General features: G+C 39.5%; 1 protein-coding gene across 2 annotated transcripts in view; it reads left to right on the top strand.

Annotated features, from left to right (window-relative positions):
- cps1 (carbamoyl-phosphate synthase 1, mitochondrial) overlaps positions 1–21,617 on the top strand; it is a 53,771-nt gene extending 32,154 nt beyond the window's left edge. For both annotated transcript variants that reach the window (XM_074659622.1, XM_074659621.1), the window contains 11 exons: positions 883–958; positions 3,133–3,210; positions 5,538–5,645; positions 5,898–5,987; positions 6,353–6,523; positions 13,221–13,295; positions 13,413–13,511; positions 17,184–17,243; positions 17,441–17,553; positions 19,240–19,369; positions 20,225–21,617. In XM_074659622.1, the coding sequence (XP_074515723.1) occupies positions 883–958; positions 3,133–3,210; positions 5,538–5,645; positions 5,898–5,987; positions 6,353–6,523; positions 13,221–13,295; positions 13,413–13,511; positions 17,184–17,243; positions 17,441–17,553; positions 19,240–19,369; positions 20,225–20,338 (1,114 nt within the window). In that variant the 3' untranslated portion in view covers positions 20,339–21,617. The remainder of the gene's footprint in view (positions 1–882; positions 959–3,132; positions 3,211–5,537; positions 5,646–5,897; positions 5,988–6,352; positions 6,524–13,220; positions 13,296–13,412; positions 13,512–17,183; positions 17,244–17,440; positions 17,554–19,239; positions 19,370–20,224) is intronic.
- Positions 21,618–22,227: the final 610 nt, after the last annotated feature.

Genomic DNA, 22,227 nt, shown 5'->3' with positions numbered 1-22,227 from the left:
TTGACCATTTTCAGGCAAACAAGATACGATTAACAACAACAAAAACTTTGCCGTCACAACAATCATCACCACTATTAATACTGCTAAAACAGAATAAGCCTGAAGACTGAAGCCTAAGACTGATGGAGAAAAAAAACATATTTATGCATACTAATCTGATTCTTATAAAAGCCTTTCGACAGAGTGCTGACTCATTTTTCTCAGGAACCAACATAAAAACTTTATTTTACTCTTAATAACATCATGCAGAATTGTATTTAAGTCATTTCTCCTAAATGATTAATTTAAAAATCCAGAGAACAGTCATGCAGCAACTATGTGGCATCTGAGTCAAGGATATGCCTGAATGTAAATGCATATGAATCTTCTATGGCTGGTACTCAAATGAAAGGTCAGAATTCATTTTGGGGTTGGACATATGTCTGCCTCTGAGCAACAGACAGCTAAAGAATAAAGATCTGACCCAAGCCGGTGGCCTTTCTCTGTCCTGTTTCTCTCCCTTTGATAGCCCAGCTAGCAGTCTCAAATCAAAAACAACAACCACAACAAAACCTAAATCTGTTGTTTTTTTAATGACTAAGTTCTGAACTCGTTTTCAAGAGCCTGGAGTGCTTTTCGACCTAAATAGCTGTTCTTCTCCCTCTCTCTCCTTAATTTGACTGTTTCCAGACCTTGTTCCCGATGGTAATAGTGATGCAACGGAGAAATAATGAGTGTTTTGAACGATCATTTGAAGCTTGTATGTTCTCCTGTTTGCTTGCTTCTCTTCCTCTCCTGTGGCCTTTTGTTTCCTCTGCCTCACTCGTCTTTTCTCTCTCTCTCTCTCTCTCTCTCTCTCTCTCTCTCTCTCTCTCTCTCTATCTCCTGCTTGCATCTCACCAGTGGCTCTGCGATGAACGTTGTGTACGGAGAAGAGGAGATGAAACGCTTCTTGGAGGAGGCCACACAGGTGTCCCAGGTGCGATCCGTGTTAACTCTGCGTGTTCATGCCTGCACATGTGAAAGAGACATATTGCCTCCATAAGTCACACCATGGCTTTTCATTTTTCACTTGTCTTGAATTGTATTGCATTAGCTGTTAGAACAAGTGATCACTCTCTCTGTCACACACAGACAAACACACACTATCAGACTCTCTGTTTTGTGTTGCATTCTCCCTCTGCTTTCAATTAACTGATGCTACCAGCTGTCATGGCTGTTGGCTAGTATTGTGTGTACATCTTTACTCACTGAACCCCCAGGTGGCTTTGGGGCACCTGGCCACTCCAAGGGCCCCTACCTGACCCTTACCCTAGAGGCATACACACACACATGCCCATATCACGCCTTCACAGCACCAAAGCAAGCCTGTCAATAGTGGATTCACAGGTCTTAAAGGTAGAGTCAGTAATGCTGAGAAACTAGCAAGAGTACACTAGATTTTAAAAATGATCCAACCGAATAACCGAGCCCAGTGTTGTCAACTCTTTTCTAATGAAAGTAGCTAGCAGCACTAGCTCCAAAAGCCCCTAAATCTACAGAGAAAGTCACTAAGTCGGCAACACTGACAGTCCGTCGCTTCAGATATCCCTCCAAAGCCACTCCCCCAAAATGATCATTACGAATGCAAACAACGAACATTGCTATTGTTAGTGCTCACAGCTGTCAAGGTAGCAGCTTGCGGTGACATGCAATGAGTGCACGGGCAGAGTGCGATCAGGTAGACAGGCAGGCTATTCAATCATTTAATTCGGGCTGAATGAAATGATTAGACGGGTTTATTACAGTCCTGTTACAGCCACAAATAGCGTATTATTATTTATTTTTTTGTCAGAGCATTTGATTTATTGATTACTATCGGGATGTAATGAGAATGTCTACAAATATAACAAAAAATTGTATTTGAACAACACTACCAACCCTACCCTTTAAAGGCAGGGTAAAGATTTTAGAAACACTTTTAGCACATTAGTTGAAATTCTCATTACATCCCGATAGTAATCAATACATCAAATGCTCTGACAAAAAAAAAGAAAAATCTGGTATCTATGGCTTTTGCGGGACTGTAATACCCGTCTACCTGCCTGCCTTCCTGTCTACCTATCATTGCGCATCACCGGATGCGCAATTACTAACAATAGCCATGTTCGCCGTTCACATTCATTATTATGTGTTTATGTTCGTAATGATAATAGTGGGGGAGTGGCTTTGGAGGGAGGCCTGAAGGGACGGACTGTCAGTGTTGCTGACTCGGCGACTTTCTCTTTAGATTAAAGGAATTTTGTAGCAAGTTAGAAGCTAGTGCTGCTAACTGCTTTCACTGGAAAAAAGTTGGCAACACTCGGCTCGTTTTCTACGCTGAATCATTTTTAAAAATCTAGTGTACTCTTGCTAGTTCTCTAGATCGCCCACCCTGCCTTTAAGGACATATTCTTGTTTCACACTCAACTCTTACAACATATGCACAATGACAGTTACACATTATTGACACATATTTTTGTTTTTGTTGGCTCTGTACTCCAGCACATTAATGACCATCAGGTTGAATTGATGAACTTCAGCTATAATTTAAGGGTGCTAATGTCCAAGTCAGATCAGCACTGTAGGACTTGTAGACATTTTAATAAAAAGTCCTAACGTTAAGGCATTAAAATGCAATTTGACAAGTTGAAAAAAGTTATCATAATTAATATTTGGTGTCAAATCCTTTGCAGTAAATACAGTTTGTTGTTTGAAGTCTATGACCCATAAACATCAGCAGGGACGTCCCTGGAGATGGGTTGTCGGGCCTGTAACTGCAACCATCTGCACTTTTTGCCTACAGTCTAGTCTTGAGCAAATGAATGTGAATCACAGGCGGAGTTGGATTTGGGTCAGGTATCAAACTTGGATTTTTAAAGAACAGTAAACTATTCAATCGTAAAAGCTTAAGCAGAGCAAAAAATCTGTATTCCTGTGAACACTCACTAGAATTAAGTTTACTTTGAGTCTTTGTTTCATTTGAGTGTGTTGGAGCACAGAGCCATAATAAGATCTTCACTAACTAAAATCATACAGACAGCAATACACACAAAAGGCAACATCCGTGTTCAGGCCGAGTTATTTCCCTTTTGATTAATTGATAGAATAACCATCCTGCTGTCTTTCCTCCAGGAGCATCCAGTGGTCATCACCAAGTTCATCCGCGGTGCCAGGGAGGTCGAGGTGGATGCTGTGGCCAAAGGTGGAAAGGTGAGACATTACTGACATGTTCTGTCTAGTTATATGAGCTTTTATCTTACTCTCCCTAATGACACTGTGTTGCTATACAGTGTATGTGAAGAAGCTTTGAGAGTACAGGTTAAATATACTACATGCGTCAGACGCATTATCATTTTCTGCCAGCAATAATTACTCAAAGCACCAGAAGATAAGTAAAAAGTGAGTGTGGTTTTATTCAGAATATGTTAGGAGAGTGTACATCTTCTGCATAATGTAACATAATGTTGCACAGTGTAACAGCCCGGAAAACAACATTATTTGTAGACTGCTTTTATTCATATTGACACCCTGTTTGACCATATTTTCATTTATAACAGTGTCATTGTTATTCATCTCCGCAGCCCGGCATTATTCAGTCCTCCATTATTTTTCAGTTTAAATGGAGAGGTAGGACAGATATTGAGCCCAGTAGATGAATAAAGTGGAAGTAATCTCATTCATCTTCGGTGAAAAGACATTACAGCCCAGACAGTTCGGATTGGGAAAATGGAATACATTAAAACCAAAATGCATCAAAGTGGTGATACTAAATATTTTTTTTCTTTTTTAGATTAGATCAGTTTAGAGCATATTGAAATGATTCTTGTTCAACAAACTGTTTTCATATCTGATTGGCATGCACCACAGATTTGTCATTTTCTTTGGTAGTATTCCTCTGCTTTGTGTTGCTCTATTATACATGTACTGTACACACACTATCATATTGTTCAACTTAATGTATTCCACAGTATTATTACAAAATTCTAGGGCTGTCAATTGATTAAGATATTTAATTGTGATTAATTGCATGATTTTCCACAGTTATAAAATGTGTGATTAATTTGCAATTACCATCCTTGTATTTTTGGTATACTGATGTATTGGGACATACTAAATCTTTTTTTCTTTTATACTAAATAGTATGGTAGTATGGGTATTGGAACACACAGTGAAATACACTTTTCAGTGAAATAGGAGACATCTTGTGTCCAGGTGTTACATTTTTCAAATTAACAATATTTGCATATTCATAGATAGATTTTTCAATGAGGAGTATGAGTGGGTGTAATTTTAAGAATTTTTTAAAAGGTAATTCATTTATTTTTTTTATTGGACATCATTCAGAGCACAGTGTTTTTATACGTCTCATGTGTAGAATGGATCCTCTAATTAATCTGCATTTACTTCTTTTAGATATACTATTATGAGTGTTAAATGAAAATCCACAGGTTTCTCAGTATAAAAATACACACGTGTGTCTTTATGCACACATTTTTCTTTTTCTGTGGGGAAATCTGCAAAAGAAATAGATGTATAGACATGTAGGATACAGGAAAACATGACTCCTGAGACACATGGAATCCCACAGACTGATGATTCCTGTACGTTAAAATATTACAGTCCCTTAACAGTAAGCTGGTTTTGAAAACGTATGTAACTCTATAATTGTTAGCATTTTAAGTTGCATTAGGCGACAGAGCCACCTAGGTACTTGTCCTGAATGCCCGGTCTGTGTTTCTATTGTTTCGGCTGTGGGAGTCATTTCAAGGGTGTCGGTTGGAACGTGGACAATCCAGTTGTATGGTAGATTTTCTCTCTCTACTTTCCCTGAATACAACCCCCTTCTTTATCTTCAGTATCACATTAACAAGCTGTCCATTCATTGAATACCAAACAGGCCTCATTATTCCTGGCCAGCCTGTGTGTAAGTGTGTGTGTGTGTGTGTGGGAGAGTGGAAAAGTCAGAGATAATACGTATTAATTACAGGCTCTATCTGAAGAGTGCTAATGAATGCTGTGGTTAGCAGCAGTTTAAATGAGCTAATGACACGGCAGCTCATTTACAGACACACATATACACACACACACACACACAGAGATGCTTGGTGATACAAATCTCATCGCCTGTGGGTGAAATGTTGGAAGTTATTCTTTTGACACTGCATATCCGCGTACATTGTTTCTGACTTAGTGCGGCGTCAACAAATATTTACCCTTTGTCCTGAGCATATTTTTTAATCTGCCCTGACTGAATTTATTAATTACTTAATTTCTTAGCACTCACTGCTTTTGAACTGGCTCAATATATGTTGACACTGCATTTTTTTTTATACTATTTTGCACTGTGACATACTGTAAGTATAAACACATCAAGTCTGGAGGCCATATGCCTCCAAGTCTGACAAATTCTCATCAGAGAACAGACCGAGGCTGCAAAAGTTGGGTTGCCTTGAGTAGGGATTTCTGCCGCTTATTAGAGCTATGATCTGCATGCAAATACTTTAAGTGTGACATAATCACTGCGTGTCTGTGTCCAGGTTCTGGTCCACGCCATAACCGAGCATGTGGAGGATGCGGGGGTACACTCAGGAGATGCCACTCTAATGCTACCAACCCAGTCTATTAGCCAAGGGGCGCTAGAAAAGGTCAGTGAAGTCACCCTCAGCATTCACACTCAAACCATACCAATTATACTATCATTTTTTAATGACCCAATTGGTATTCAATGGGAAACCAGCAGTTTCACTCATACTCTATGCTGTGTGCATTTAAAACACAATGTGCATTATGGAAAAAAAGTGCTCTCGATTTGTGTATGTGGAGATATTATGGGATGAAAGTGTTTAAGACCGCCTCATAAATAATATATCTGTGTGTTCATTTTTCATTGCTCTCAGGTTAAAATTGCCACCCGGAAAATTGCGCAGGCATTTGAAATTTCGGGGCCCTTTAACACTCAATTTCTGGTTAAAGGCAATGATGTCATGGTAAGTAATATTTCTTAGGGTGTGACTAAGTGATAGATCGACATTTTCACACCTGGTTGCAGCAAATGCAATTCACTCACAAATTGAAATCACCTTGCGTTCAGATTTATTTGCAAAGTTGGATGGATTTTATGATCAATGTTGTTGCCTTCAGTTTTGCTGTCCCAGCTACAGCACACATACAGGAAATGTTTCTTTATATACTCTGGCCACTTATGCAGTATGTTTGTGCTTTGGCAATTTGCATATCTGCACTGAGTGTGTTAATTTTAGCCTTAGCCAATGTGTACATTGACAAGTCTGCAATAAATGGGTGTCTTTTTGTCTTTTCGAAATGACAGTGTTTGTGTTGTGTACCCTTTTAGGTGATAGAGTGTAATCTGCGGGCGTCGCGCTCCTTCCCCTTTGTATCGAAAACAATCGGTGTGGACTTTATCAATGTGGCAACCAGAGTGATGGTGGGAGAGCCGTTGGATGAGGCCAGCCTCCCCTCGCTGGACAGACCTTTCATACCTGTAGACTACGTTGGCATCAAGGTGAGAAAGGAAACTGAAATAACTGTTGCGAGCTGGGAACAGTGTGACTGGCTTTCTTCAATCTTTATTTGTTTTATTTTAATGTTGAGTTTTTATAGAGCACAGAGAGTGAATGGATGTATGGGTAAATCAATGAATAAGAAGTTGATAGCATTATAAGTGAGTGAGGACTTTTCTGCCTCGTGGTGTAAACACAAGCTTGCTATACAATGGGCTGCCGTTAGAAATGGTTTTGTACCAGTGCAAGCAGGGACAGATGGCCAACTTCAATAACTTCATAAGCCAAAAACAATGGCAACAAGTGTGTCCGAGCTGTGTGCATCACTTTTTAGTGTCCCCTGGAAACAGTTTCCATCGTGTTTGTGAGCTTCTTGCAGCGCTTTTCTAAATGCTGTGCATGTGTCGTCAAATTGATGCTTTTGTGTGTCGTCTTGTTGGTGAAGATGTTTCTTTTATATGCTTGTGTTGTGTTTATTTGCAGTGTGTTGAGCTCTAAGGGCCACGGTAACATGGAGCATTTGGCTAGCCATCATTTTTAGGTCAACCCGTTACTGCTAAATGCTGTGCACGTGTCGTCAAATTGATGCTTTCGTGTGAAGTCAAATTTATGTTTTTGGGTGTCGTCAAGTTGGACGTTTCTTCATTTGCTTGTGTTGTGTCTATTTAGAGTGTGTTGAGCTCTCAGGGCCACCGTAACATGGAGCATTTGGCTAGCCACCATTTTTAGGTCGACCTGTTACTGCTTTTCTAGACATCAGATTTTGCGCTTTGCCAAACATAATGATTCTGAACTCCTGGAAAAACAGCCTCACATTCAGAAAAACTTATCCCAAGTTTGAAATCACATATGTTGAAAATACTTGTGATTTATACGATACAAAATAAATCACTGTTCCTTCAAGCACACGCCTTTTTTAGCCTTCTAGTCTATTTACTGACCTTGAACATGAACATTCTATCAAGATCAAGTGCCTCCATAGGAAAATCACCTCTGTAGTGTACATAGTGTACAAGTAAGGCCCATGGTAATGAATGGGAAAACCCTTGCAAACGTTTCCCTGTGCTGAGAGAACAAGACTCGAACGTAAAAATAAAACTAAGTCGCGCCAGGGCACCGTTTCTGGGTCAAGTACTTCTGGATTTACAAGAAAAAACATCCTTTGATGACAAATGATTTTTTTATAACATACAATTTGTTTTAAAAGGTTTTATTAGGCTATTATGTCATGAAATCTCGATTCATACAGGTTTATGTAATTCTTAAAGACTTAAGAGATTTAATGGCCTCAAACACAATAGTTGGTTTAATGGTAATGACTACTTGTTGTATAAAAGTGACTTTAAAATGTTTCTAACAAGTCCTAATAACCATGTCTCTGAACTTCTTACAGCCTGATGTATTAGTAATGGTCGGACAATTAGTTCCTATGTTAAGAACCCTACATGTATGATATCTTAATAGATAGTGCAGGTTCTGCTAGTACAGCTTCCATTGGATCACGTAACAAAGACAGCAATTACTGCTCCATCCCTCCACCTAGGCATGATGAGGGGGAGTAGTAGGTGCTTTCTCATACCGGCTGGAAGGCTTACTTCTTAGATTGGGTATGAGAGAGTTTACGTGTCGCCAGCTGTTCCGAAGCTATTTTTTCCAAAGTAATTTCTCCCTCTAATTACAACAGAGCTGCTGTAACAATGGCTGTAGTTTGGAGCCAATCACGCAGGTATAATCCCCCACTCTTCCCCACCACCTAAAGTTTTCAATTTCTAGTCTGCACAGTGGTGAGGAATATTAATCAGAGCTCTGAATACTCCAGGCGCCAGGCTTAAAAGACTTCCAGAGTTTACTTGGAGTCTATGATACAGACTTCATGCCCCCCGACCAAAACGGGCCTTGCTGGAAACCCTGTCACAATACATGACGATTAGTTTATAGAAGTAGTGATAGTTCTTTCTTCCTGTTCAACACATTATTGCTGCCACAACATCAAGTCCCCCACTATAAACACACTGTGACGTCTAAAACCATCATTCAGCCGTAGTAGCCTGAAGTGTGTGGCATCAAAACATGATCTCTAAGCCTTCAACCACACTGTCCTCATGTCATTGCCATCCAGAGAGACCATCTTCATTTATCTGTCTCATTCCCTCTCATCCGCACTCTGTTGCTCTTGTCTCTTTTCTCTCTCTGACAGTCCCTCATTTGAGGCCATGTTGTTTTCCCTTCACTAACAAGTCCCCATTGTGTAATTTCCGTCTCTACCTCATACACAAACTCATAGGAGCAATAACACAGTGGTATTTATTATACTGAGAGGAAGAGGAGCACGAAAACAACATTTTGAGGAGGAGGAAGTGGATTTGGTGGTTTGGTGTCAGTCCCCAGTGTGCACTTATTGGCTGAAGAAAAATAACTTCTAACTGTTGCATATTTTTGTTCCCTTGACCATGGCATGCAGGACATTAGTGACTTTAGTGATAGACACATTCTTGTACGCCCAATTACTTGAGAAAAAGGCAGGCTAGAAACATCAAACTGAACTTATATTTCTGTAAAAGCTTCAATGTGAGGAGGTTATGTTAATACCACCAGATGGGTACCTGAACAAAAGCATGTTGGCATAGAAATATCTGCTAGTTAAGATGTTGATTGACTTAATGTAATGGTTAATGCATTTCTACACACTGTCAAATATTGTCAATACTTTAGTGTGCTTGGTTCTCAGGCTGTTCTCATACACCGTTCGTAGCTATACCTACGAAAAGTAATGCACTGTAATTCGTATATATCCCACGAAATCAATTTGTGTGTAATTCATGTAATCATGAACCAGGAAATATAAAGAGCAGCGAACATCGCGTAGGGAGGAGGTCATGGTGGATGGGTGGGTCAAAAAACGCCAGACTCTTGACCAGGAGACCGGTGTTCGAGTCTCTTGTGAAACCAGAAGTCAACGTTAATGTCTTTGTAATGTAACTTATGTACTTAAATAAAGGCAATTCCGGAGTTTTTTTTAAGCCAAACCACAATCTTTTCCTAAGCCTAACTAAGTAGTTTTGTTGCCTAAACCTAACAAAGTTGTTTCCTGTGAAGACGTAAGTTTACTTTGAAAAGACTGTATGCCTGTAATGAGCGGAAACTGACACGTGTTGCTGGGCATTCTTAGGAAAACGAACAAAAAAGGAGGAATAACATTTTCGTAAGGTATCGTCGGAATCGTTGTATGACAATACGTTGGCTTGGGGATCACTGCGCACTATTACCATATCTCACATAATTGTCTCACACACAGTGCTCCCACAATTTTAAATTTTCACAATTTCTTATTGGTTAAAGTTTGATTCTCTTTCAAACTTTTTTTCTTTCAGACCTTCAGCCAGCTTCAGGTTAATGGTGAAATCACCCACGCTAGCCACAAAGATTATTTTTCCTACGCGGACTTTGTTGCTCTTTATAGTAAATCACCTGTCTTGGCTCACAATTACGAGGGTAATGTATGGATTACAATACCTTGCTTTTTGGAGGTGTAGCTACGAGCAGTGTATGAGATCAGCCTGACCTAGTAACCAAGCCGAACATACTATCCACTAGCTATTTACATCCTGGAAACACTAGCAACCACGTAGCATTAGCCATGTAGACATTTTAATCACCCAACAATGTCTTAGTAATGACCTACGAAAACCCTACCAAACCCCTGGTAATGCCCTACAATACCAACCATTTAGCTCTCCTTAGCATACCAATGACAAGAGAGTTTTCAGAAAACGGAAACTACGGTGTAGTAATATCCGCCATCAGTAAAACATGTGGGAATTGCCATTCAAAAATCTGTTAGCACAAATATACCTGTTAATTTCCATTCAGCTGTGAAGATAAAGACATTTACACAGGTGCCACTTCCACCTCTAACAAGGCCCATAGTGAGCAACGATCTTATGTGGAAATGTCTTACTTTATTCATTTCCTTCTCCACTGGAGCTCAGCTGGTACCCCAAGATAATATTGTTCATGTTGTGGAGCTTCACAATTGTACTGTCTCTCAGGAGTGGGCGGTCGGTGTGGGATAGAGAGATGGGGTGTTTGTGTCGGTTGGATGTTGTGGTTACGGAGCCTTGGTTATTGTGTGTAGCATACATTCTGTCCCAGAGACACACCATTGCAATTGGACGGCAAACCATTATAACTGAGACCCCCGAGGTTTTCATAATTCTGTTCATGAAGGCTTGTGTACGGTTTCTCATTTTCAGACCGTTTTAATCTCCACTGGTGTTAGTGATGCCATTTTTTTCTAACGGCTCTTGTATATTTCCACTTCCTGCTGCATAGTTTTAAGTGCTGCAGATTTGGTTGCTGGGTAATATGGGGAACCCCTTTTTTATTGGATTTATGTGCTAATCCACTATTCTGGATTTACACAGCAAATGTCTAGTCCTGTATTTCACAAATTCTCCTTTACATTGTAGTATCTTGTCTCGTCACTATTAAAAGTTCCCTCTCACTGCTATTCCCTCTCTGTGTGTGTTTCCCTCCCTCTATTTCATTTTCTTTCTTGGTTACATTCTGCTATTTTATCTATGCATACTTCTCTGTCTCTCTCTGACTCTTTGAACAAAGCCACGATAAGCGATGCTGGTTCCCTGTCTGCTTTCACTTCTCGCCGTCCCTTCTTACATTAGTATGCTAACATTACATTCAGCTGATTAGATAGCCCGCTTCAAGGATGAATCCCCCCCTAGTGGCCCTTGCCTCTACGTGTGTGTGTGTGCTTATGCATGAACCACACAACGCCACACCACCTCTCTCTCTCTTCAAGGTAATGGGGGTTGTCTGCTTTTAAATGGGGAAATAAGAATGGCTTCCCACACGGCGCCCCACTCTTAATTTGTCTGTAACACAAGAAGGAGGAACTACTGTCTTCTGCTCTTGTTCCTACACTTTCCTTTCAATCATTCCTTACTCCCCATATCCTCTTTTAAAATGTATAATTCTATCTTTTCCTTTCCCTCTTTTCATCTTCCTTTTAATTGTTAGGTTTATTTAACATTAATTGTTTTTGTTCCCTCCTTTTATTCCATTTCTTCTTCTTTCAATTCTTCTCATTTACCCTCTACACTTAGAGCTGCAGTGTAAACAATTAGAGCAAACATGATTAAAAAAAGTCATTTTATAAAACGATCACTATATCCTGACAGTAGTGCATGAGACGGGTAATCTGGAAAAATACAAAAACATGTGCCTCTGTGTCCTCCAGTGCTCCTAATGGCATCTGCAAGATTTCACAGACCGGAGGAAAACAACCAATCAGCCGAGTTGGAGCCTTGCCGTCTCTGAGCAGCTGTCAATCACTCGCGAACTCCGATCAAACGGTCAAACTAGGCAGCGCTGATCAAATACGAATCAATATTCTGTTACTGTAATGCCTATTTCTCATCTCAAATGTTTCCAGAAACATCTTGTAGTGTACTGTTTATCTGTAAAATGAGAAAGTTTGTTGAAATCAGTATAGGAAGTACTAAGCACAGCCGACCAGCTGGAGTTGGCGAGTGATTGACAGATGCCTCCGTTGAATGAACAGCCAATAGGAACACCTAATAGAAACGCTCTCTCTTCATTGACCTGTGATTGGCCAAAGTCTCCTCTAATGGGCTAGATTTTTTAAAGCCTGAAAACAGAGCCAAGAGGAGGTGCAGAAGTCTAGTTTTCTCTGAGCACTTGAATTACAATTTGCTGAAAGATTATTATGGATTTTTGCCGAGTGATGCCAAAAACATTCTGTTTACTGCAGGTTTAACTCAATTTATTCTTTCTCCTATTTTTATTTTCTCTTCCTCTCCTGTTCTATCTTCTTTCCTTTTCCGTCTTCTCCTCCACACTCCCTCTCATCTTCTGGCTCACCCTGCTGTTGCTCTATCACTCAGGCCTCCTACCTTCTTCTCAGTTATGGACTGTGGAGACGGCATGTCAAACAGGCTGTTAAAGCGAGCGGTGGCCTGCAGTTTGAAAAGCCTCCTCTCTTTTCAAATTGTCCCATTTAGTCTGTCTTCACCTGCAGTTGAAGCGCTAATCTCCTTAACTCTCTCTGTGTTACCATAACCCCTCTCTCTTTGTACCCCTTAACCATTCGTAGTCGAAGCAAAAATGGTGGTTTGCGTGAGACAAAATGAATTAATTAGCAGTATTTGGGGGGAAAAAAACACTTGTTAGTTTGTTTGAGCCTTTATTCATCATTAAACAGACATTATTTCCCGTATGCATATTATGCAACGACCACAGGCTCAGTTCACCTGTTACTTTTTAAGGGAATGCAAGCACCTCTAGGTGGCAGCGGTGTCATGAAATCTTTGAAATGAATCCAGTGGACTGATGCCATTTATGTTGGAAATGATTCTCTATTGATTGCCATTTTTCTTACTGTTTAGAAGTTTATAATACCTCCACTGCTGTTGGAAAAACAGTAGGATTTTTTCATGTTTAATCAACAGGAACTTGTATAAACAACAGTCATGGCCAATGGTTAACTGTCAGGAGAACTGATCCAACTGACATTGTGACTTGTAGTAACTACTGCTTACAACTAAACAAGGAGATTTTTCAAAAGAAGTGATGTAGGTCTACAAGCATTACATGTGATGATTACCTATTATTCAAAAGCATATTGAAACAAATCCCTCTCCTCTTCCCTTATGTCACCAGGCACCCATGTTCTCCTGGCCACGGCTGAGGGATGCAGACCCTGTGCTTCGCTGTGAGATGGCTTCCACTGGAGAAGTAAGCTCCTCCAAGTCGTACAATCCAATATGTCTGTTGTGCAGTCTCTTTTTCTCTTCACATTTAATATGGAGATTCAGTTTTAACAGTTACTCTCATTTGTGTGTTTTATTGCAGGTAGCTTGTTTTGGACCAAACATTTATTCAGCGTTCCTGAAGGCTATGCTCTCCACAGGCTTTAAGCTACCGAAGAAAGGCATCCTGATTGGGATTCAGGTAAGACTACAGCCATCTGGAAGTCCACTCGCCTCCTGCTTGTGTTTCTTTTTGGTGCCTCCTACCCACAAGACACCAAATGCAAACTGTAGTCTGAACAGGTGGCCTAAATCTTTTAGGCTATCAGCTTCTTACAATGCCAGCCTGGTACTCCGCAGTTTCTTTCACACCGAATCACACCTCCATTCATGCAACGCTAACAACTCTCATGTGACTTAAAGACAACAGCACTCGATTGACACTGTGTGAATGACCCCGAGAGATCAGAACTGGAGATGAGTAAACATGATGCTGTTGCTGCACCAATTCGACTGTTATCAGGACAGTAAATAAGCATTATCAGTCGCTATAAGCACCATAGATGTGGGTCAGTAGAGGCCTACTATGCCTACTACGTTGTGAAAGTGAAACTTAAAAGCAACATGTTCTAACATGTCGTAAAACGGGATGTGAACTCCGGTCTCCTGGGCGACGCCCTCCAACCCTTATGGAGTTTCACACTGTCGATACTAGAGCGCCTGACTTGTGCTTCTGCTCCGGTCATAATTACTACAGTCGTTAGAGGTTGCTGTCGTGTTCTTTTATACCTTCTTTCTATTATTTACCATATGAATAGATGATAAAACCTACAAATGTATGTAGTAAGCCCATGTTGACCCATATGTTTGGGGCTTATAGCGACTGATGACGCCTATTGAATAGCCTGACGACAGTCTAATCGGCTGGTTTTACTTAAATGAATAAGAGGAACTGTCCAAACATAGAACTCAATCAAGTATCCAAACAAACAATAATCATCACTCTAAAGAATCCCATGGTAAAGAGAAACATCTCACAAAAAATGACAAACTAGTTAAGTACTGTACAAACTGTTTTATCTCATCAACCAAGTGCTTTGTAAAAATAACCATTGCTGGATAAACTTGCTGTAAAAATATCTCTCAATCCTTTCTAAATCCACAGCTGCAGAAAAGAACAAACTGTAAGCCTGAGTACTGTACTTTTTAATGACACCACATTACATGAGCTTTGGTAATTAAGTCCTGCTGCCACCCTGGGTTGCCGAACTGCAAGTTTGACTAATGCAGCGTTAACAAAGCACTCACAATGCTAGCTGTATAATTGGTGCTCTTGGGGAACAGGTCCACTTCAAGGCAAGTGCCTGAGGTCATATACTGTACTGTATGCACCGTAACAAGGCTGACGAGCCTGAACAAACAGGAAACACAGATGTGATTTACCTCCAATAGTTTTGAGAAAGGTTGTTGTAGGATGGAGGATTATAACGGTCTTTATTTGATACATTTTGCATTTGATTTCCTTCATGTTGCCGGTGTTATGTCCAAGTCCCGGGCCTCGACTCAACAGATGCGGGTGTCCTGTCAGACATTAGTGGCTATTCCATTTATAAACAAACATAATATTATGTTAATCACATTTTCATATTGTGTATTACTATTGTAAGACAAGCTGGATTTAGCGCTGAGACATTGTTGACACAGGTTGCTGATGTCGGCTACTCTTCAATTTGACAGAACGTGTTATAATAACAAATGCCGGTTCAACCGGTTGGCATAAAATCATCAATCTGAACGAACAGCTGCTGTGTCCGTCTTATGTTTGATGTGTGTACAACATACTGAGACAAAGTGCGGACTGTGCATAGTCTAAAAGCACGCGTGGCCGATAACTGGTTTCCGTTGCCCTCTTACGCCCCAGCTGGCCCAAAAGAATCTGTTACTGCAGGTTTCTAGTGCTACACACATTGGTTACTTTGAGTCATTTGAAGGAAGATAATTTACACTCATAGCAAACACTTGATGTATCATACAGACAGAAAAAGTAGTAAAAAGACAGTAGCTGCAATGTGATAAAACTGCTGCTTTTCTGGAAAGTTGTTTTCTCTGTCTCTCTCTCTCTGTCACAGTCTCTCCAATTCTCACTGTTTGCCTCTGTCTTTTTAATTAATACCTTTTTTTTGTACCAATACAGAGACGGTGTGTCAAAATTGCACACCAAATTAGAAACCTGTATGTCGTATAAGACTTAGTGAGGCAGAATATACAAAGAATAACAAACCGTATCACAATGGTTTTGGTGAGACAGCAGTAATTTTAGCAAGCATATTGTTTACTAAGCTGAAGGGCACCCAGTTTGAGCATAATCAGTTTGCAAATTAGCAGCAAAAACTCACAAAGGAGTTTTCAGCACTTTTGGTGAAATCCATTAAGTGGGTCATTTGAAGCTGATGTCTAACATAAATGCATTACAACATGTTTTTTTTGTATTCTTCCTTTACATCCTGTGTTGTTTGTGTGACAAATATGATAATATATTTTTTTGCAGATGTAACAAATCTAAGGCAAGTAAATATATTCACAGTCAATTGACTACCACAATCACATATACTAACATGTCAGCAGCCACAGACAAGTTAAACATTAAGAAAAGAAAAAAATATATATAAATTATAAAAAAGAATCAGTTACTCAGAAAATAAATAAATATATTCATAACAAATGGAAAACTGAGCATAAAATGAAATCCTGAAATCATAGAAAATAAAACCAAATTGAATAAATGTAACTTTGGCACTGAAAATCAGAGAGAGCCCGGGATACTTGGCCACAAATAAGCCAGGCAGAATTGGAGAAACTGTCGAACTACAGTTGTGCATAACCAAAAAGACTTGAAACTCAAAAGTTTGACTAACAACAAACAATGACCGTACAAGATTCCTTAATTATTTCTCCTCATGTCCAAAACACACTGGTGGTCTACAACACATATCCAAACCTCACAACAGTCAGTGCAAGTTGCTGTGGGTAGGCAGGCCACACCACTACAGAATATGTCCATATATCGGGACATTTATCACCCACACAAAACTAAATTGAAGAATAAAACATCCCTAAATAACAATGGCATCCTTAATATAAACAGCAAACACCAAAACTTGAACATTCTTCAAAAACTAAAGCTGTCACCAAACCCAGATTTCCAAAGCAAATGTAGTAAATGCTCCCATTCAGGGAGGGAATAAAGCAACCTTTAGAGGAAGTGGAACTGGAGTTCCTGGTAAGCTTGGAAATTATTCATTCTGAGTTGTAACACAGTCGCTGTTTGTTGTCACAGTAAACACATCTACTGTCAGAGAACTTCTTCTATTTTTTTTTGGCTGATTGTGACCAAAATACAGATTGCAAAACCATCCCAGCAGAGTGAGAGAGAAAATAGACAGTCCAATGTTAAAAAAAAGCTGCTTCATAGCACTGCACATTTCTCATATTCTGTTTGGGAACCTGTTGAGAAGATTTACTAGGTATACGTACTGCAATCCATTTTGTGCACCGCAATGACTGTCACATTCTGTGTCATAACATATCATGCGACAATATTTGATACATCAACGTAAGGAAAAGAGGAAAAGGGTCTGACCATTGCACAGTATGACTACTGATTTGAAAAGGGGCCCAAGAGATGAGTGGAAATTTAATACTCTCTTAAATTTAATTTCAAAGATGAACTGTACGTGATGGACTTTTTTTGTCCTACAATTTACTGTGAACCATTTTGGATGAATAGAGAAATCAACATGAAAACGCTTCTTTTCTCTGTATTTCTAATGCTGCATTTTGTTTCATCCTTTCTTTCTGCTTCTCTCTCGTCCAGCAATCGTTCCGACCCAATTTCCTGGCTACAGCCCACCAGCTGAAAGAGGAAGGATTCAAGGTGAGTACTGAAAGCTTGTTTGTGGAAAACACTACAGACTTCTCATCTCAAATCATATTTTCATCCTAGATTTTCCACACTGGTTGATAGAGCTTCCGGCTTCTTATGCTTCTGCCCTTATTAAACAATTTAAAAAAGACTTACCTCAGTCCCCTCAATATTGTTTTTTATTTGATTGTCTTATTTCTGTCCTCTAGCTCTATGCTACCGAAGCCACTTCTGCCTGGCTGTGTGCCAATGATGTGCCTGCCACTCCAGTTGCCTGGCCCTCTGATAAGGAAGAAGACACCAGTTTGCCCAGTATTAAAAGGTTGGGAAATATTCGTTTTGAACACTTAATTAATGCTTTCATTTTGTCACATCAAGGAAACATGGAAAACAAAGTCAGCTAATTGAAACTCTGCACCAAAACATTGAGGCTAACTTTGCTTATGGTTTCCTGAGGCAGTGCTTAAGTAACACATAAATCAGGATATCTAATCTAATATCTAAGCAGATACTGCCTTAAGATCTAGGGGCATTGCCTCTTCATTATCTCTGTAATATGCTGACAAAATCAAAGAAGATGCAGCAGAGTTAGAAGTCCAGAGTCAGAATTAGGGCTTGAATAGAAAGGATGAGGCAAGTCTTGTCAGAGCAATGTCAAGTCAAGTTTGGGGAAATGAAAAAAGCAGCTGAAGCATCTTGGTTTTCATTTGTCCATGGCCAATAAAAAAAAAAAAAAAAAAATTGCATTTCCTCCAGTCATTGTTCAGAAACCTTTTTCAAATGTGCAGACAACATCGAATAATTCTAGTATAGTTGTAGAATAATTTTCAGGTAATAATTCCACAAACAAGTCACGATCATGATAAAATGAAGCCATCTGGACTATATGTTTGGAAATGAGCTGGCGAATAAGAGGATGTAAAATGAATTTTATAGGCCTAGACCAAAACAACAAACACACACACGCACACGCACACGCACACGCACACAAGGCTGGCAGGCAGGCAGGCATCAGCTGTGCAAGGTGGCATAGAGGCCAGCTCTTTATGGGGAAGAACACGACCTTTGTTGTTACTGTTGTCTGTCCTCCATATTTTCTTAGAATTCAGCACTAATTCAATGCCGTCTGTCAAAGGCCTTCAAATAAAAAAGGCCACACAGCCAGGTGTGTGTGTGTGTGTGAGAGAGAGCGCAATGCTTTCAGTATCATATATAAGAGGTAAACAAAATGAATTCAAACACTTCTATAATAGGGGGTAATTTTAGGTTAATTGTCCTTTTTGCAAGATGTTTACATGATCAGTGAAAACATCTCATAAACAAGGAAACTTCTAATTAACTAAACTTTCTTTTTCACTCCATTGAAAAGCTTTAATTGTTCTAGGAATTGGATTTCTTCTAATCATTTAAATGAGAGTTATGTGTGTGTAACCGACTCACGACCGACCCAACTAGCCTAAAAAAAGATTTAGTTTTATTTGGCACAGTGGGCATGCAAATTTTTCACCACTAGGAGGAAGACAAACTCTCAGCAGCAGAGCCCTTATATACTTATACAAGTTCATAAAGCAAACATATTAGTAAAAGATTGCCTTTCACATCCAGCCGAAAAAGAATAGTACAGACATCCCAACCCATCCGGTTTGATGTACAAAGTTAAGTGATATATCTGGGTCACTTTGGCTTGCTAGATGATTTTCTTCATCAGTCTCTAGTTGACTTTTGCTCGCTGTTATTTTGTACTGGGTAGGCTGTGTACCATCAGCTTGTCTAAGCTAGTTTGCTAGAACCAGTTAACCGCTTTACATAAGGGAGTGAGAGTCATTGGGGCACTATTGTGTGGTCTGCAGAACCAAATCAAAATGCTGAAAGTGGCTAAAAGCTGCAAAGACTTGCAGAGTTAAGGGTTGATTCTTAACGGGATCAACAATACAAACAACTGAAATTACAGGAAACTGTTTGTTTCAATTGCATGATCACAAATCTGACACTTTGTTTGTTTTTATAGACTCATCAGCGAGGGTCATATTGACCTGGTGGTCAACTTGCCCAATAACAACAGTCGCCACCTGAAAGATAACTTCCTCATCCGCAGACTGGCTGTCGACCACGGTGTTGCCCTCATCACCAATTATCAGGTCAGTAAATGTCACACTGTCAGTGAATGGGGAAACTCACTTGATGGGCTTCAGCTTAAAAGAGATATTTGCCACTTTCTATGTGGATGTCCAATAGGGATGGGAATCACCAGAGGCTCCACGATACCATATTATCAGGATACTTAGGTCACCACATGATATTATTGCAATTTTAAACATTTCGCAATATTACAATTTATTACTTTTTCTCAATCCAATCAGTATTAACACTTGGACCGCAATAGCACGTGCCATTTAACGTTGTGGTTCCAAAATTTTAATTATACCGTCATTGTATATGATATGTTTCCCTCCTGCCCTGACTTTTCCTAAATACCTATTCTGCACATGCCTGTATTGTCATATTGATCGAATAACATTTAGAAAACCAAATAGATGTTTTTTTTGGTGAGTTTTTTCATGACAAAAGCCCCTTTAGTCGCCAGGAGCAGCGCCAATTAATGTTGGTCCCCTTCTCCGGCAGCCGCTAATTCATAACGTTGACATTTGAATTATTATTAATAAGTTACAGACACATTTCGTGCAGTCCACCCTCTCTCGTGAATGTGATATGTCAGGGGGGAATTTCTTCAAATTTGTCACATACGTCCACTTTGACTCAAGGATAACCTGATTAGATTCTGGTGGTCAAAGGTCACTGTGACCTCACAATACACATTTTTCGCCATAACTCAAGAATTCATATGCTAATTATGACAATTTCACACAAATGTCTTAATAGGATAAAATGATGTAGTAATAACATTTTGGACAGACATGGATGTAAACTGCAAGTTGACTGATTGGCAGAGGCATAAACTGCGAGGCGGTAATTTTAGTTTCTGTGTGTATTAGGTGGTGAAACTGTTTGCGGAGGCGATCAGCCATGCGGGTGAGCTCGACACTACCAGCCTCTTCCACTACCGAGAGAAAGAAAGGCAACGAAGAGGTACTAACCAGCAGGGCTAAAGCTTCCTACCATTCCCTTTGGTTTCCTTTGTAAAACAGCAATATTAAATCGGAGCAAATGTTCGTAGTATTGTTTCTTAAACATTCAGTTTTACCATCCCATGGTGTCAAGGAGTAGAGTTATTTTAGTGGAAGGGGTTGTAGTCCTGTCAGTTTCCCTAGACCAAAACACAAAGACTCACGATGTTGATGCATCATGACAGATTGGTACCACTGTTTTGACACTGTTCAAGATACCTTTTGACGGGGTTTATAAGTTGTAACAAGTTTTTAAATACTTGTCAGTAAATTAATTTACAAATGCTTTACAGATCAGCTATAAACCATTAAAAAACAAACAACTTTTGGGTCGCCGGAGGACTATTAAACAAAAGCAGAATTAAGAAATCCAGAATAAGAGAGAAAGCGAGGCTAGACCTCGGCTAATCAGTGCATCCTGGCTTTATACGTTGGCCAAACCTGGCTGAGGAGGTGCGACTAGTTTAAGCCAGGTGTAAGTAATTCGGATAGATGCATGTTCACGGCTTTCTTCAACAGACCATGAGGTCGATCACAGATTTACTGATGCTGATATGGAGAAAGACGCCTTGCGTGTACTATGTGCTATGTCGAATTTGGTGCAATTTGGACAGGCGACATGTTCAATACTAATATGCTTTGTTCAGCAGTGGGGGAGGGGCTTCAGGGCACTGCAGACTGAGACGAGGCTGTCGACTACAGCGAGCAGGCCGCGGCTTCGTGCTCTGAACAACTAAAAAGACAAAACAAGTGTCATGCTGGAGGAGGATAAACACCAGCCACAGAAAAGTTTCACAACCTGGCAATCCAAAAGTTGTTCTTATTAATGGCTTATAAGTGAGCTGCAAAGTCTTGAAGAATTACTTATTATTAATAAATAGTTACAACTTATAACCCCCTTATAAAGGGTGACTTATTATAAAGTGGTACCAGAGAGGGAATTCAATTCATAATTCATTCACCTTGTGTTGCTGGTGTGTTAGTGTTTTATTTTTTCACTTTAATTTATGATTTTTCTTTTCCTTTCTTTTTTTGAATCTGTAAATGTGATGCAATGACATGTTTTTCCAATTTCTCAGCTGTCCCTGGGCTCATTGTAATACCTATGATTTGGGCAGATTTCTGGTTCAGACTACACAAATATTTTGTCGGTTACGATGGTCACTATGTCAGATTAGGCAATTGAGAGTAATAAATTATTGTCGTGACTTGGCCGAGAGACATGACAGACTAAACGTTGGTCCCCAACCAATCGTAGCTGGTCGTCAGAGGAGGAAAAAGATGAGGCCGTTGGGAATATGAAAATTATCCTCAGCCATATTATAAAATGACGGGAAAAAAAACAATAAATTACTAAAATAAACTACAATACATTAACTTATTATGCACCGAAAAATTTACTTCCATGGCCATGGCTATAATCTGGCTGATATCGTGTAGTCTGAACCAGACATAGATTTCAAATTATGTTGGAAAAGTAGTATATAGGAAATGTATTATATAGTAAACATGTACTATATGTATGACTTTTAAGAAGATAAGATAGCTGAAATTAAGGTAATTTGGATAATTTTATTTTTGAGAACTCCATCATGGAACCCCAAGACTAAAGGTTTGAAGTTAATGACAACTTTATATATTTATATATTTGGATTTATGTGTGTGTATAAACTGTACTGTATCTTTCACACTCTAACTATGCATTGTATAGCAATAATCCCTCACTCTTACATGTTGTTGTTCCTGTTATGGTTCTTTAAGAATCCACTGAAACGCAATGAAGTCTTATCTCACATGATGTTGGCCTGTGTGTCAGTGTGTGTGTGTTTGTTGTTTGCATTGGACATTAATTAAGATCAGCATGCTTTCCC

The sequence above is a fragment of the Sebastes fasciatus genome, chromosome 14 (genome assembly GCF_043250625.1).
Source record: "Sebastes fasciatus isolate fSebFas1 chromosome 14, fSebFas1.pri, whole genome shotgun sequence".
NCBI classification, from domain to species: domain Eukaryota; kingdom Metazoa; phylum Chordata; class Actinopteri; order Perciformes; family Sebastidae; genus Sebastes; species Sebastes fasciatus.
This window is presented reverse-complemented; position numbering and strand designations above follow the sequence as displayed.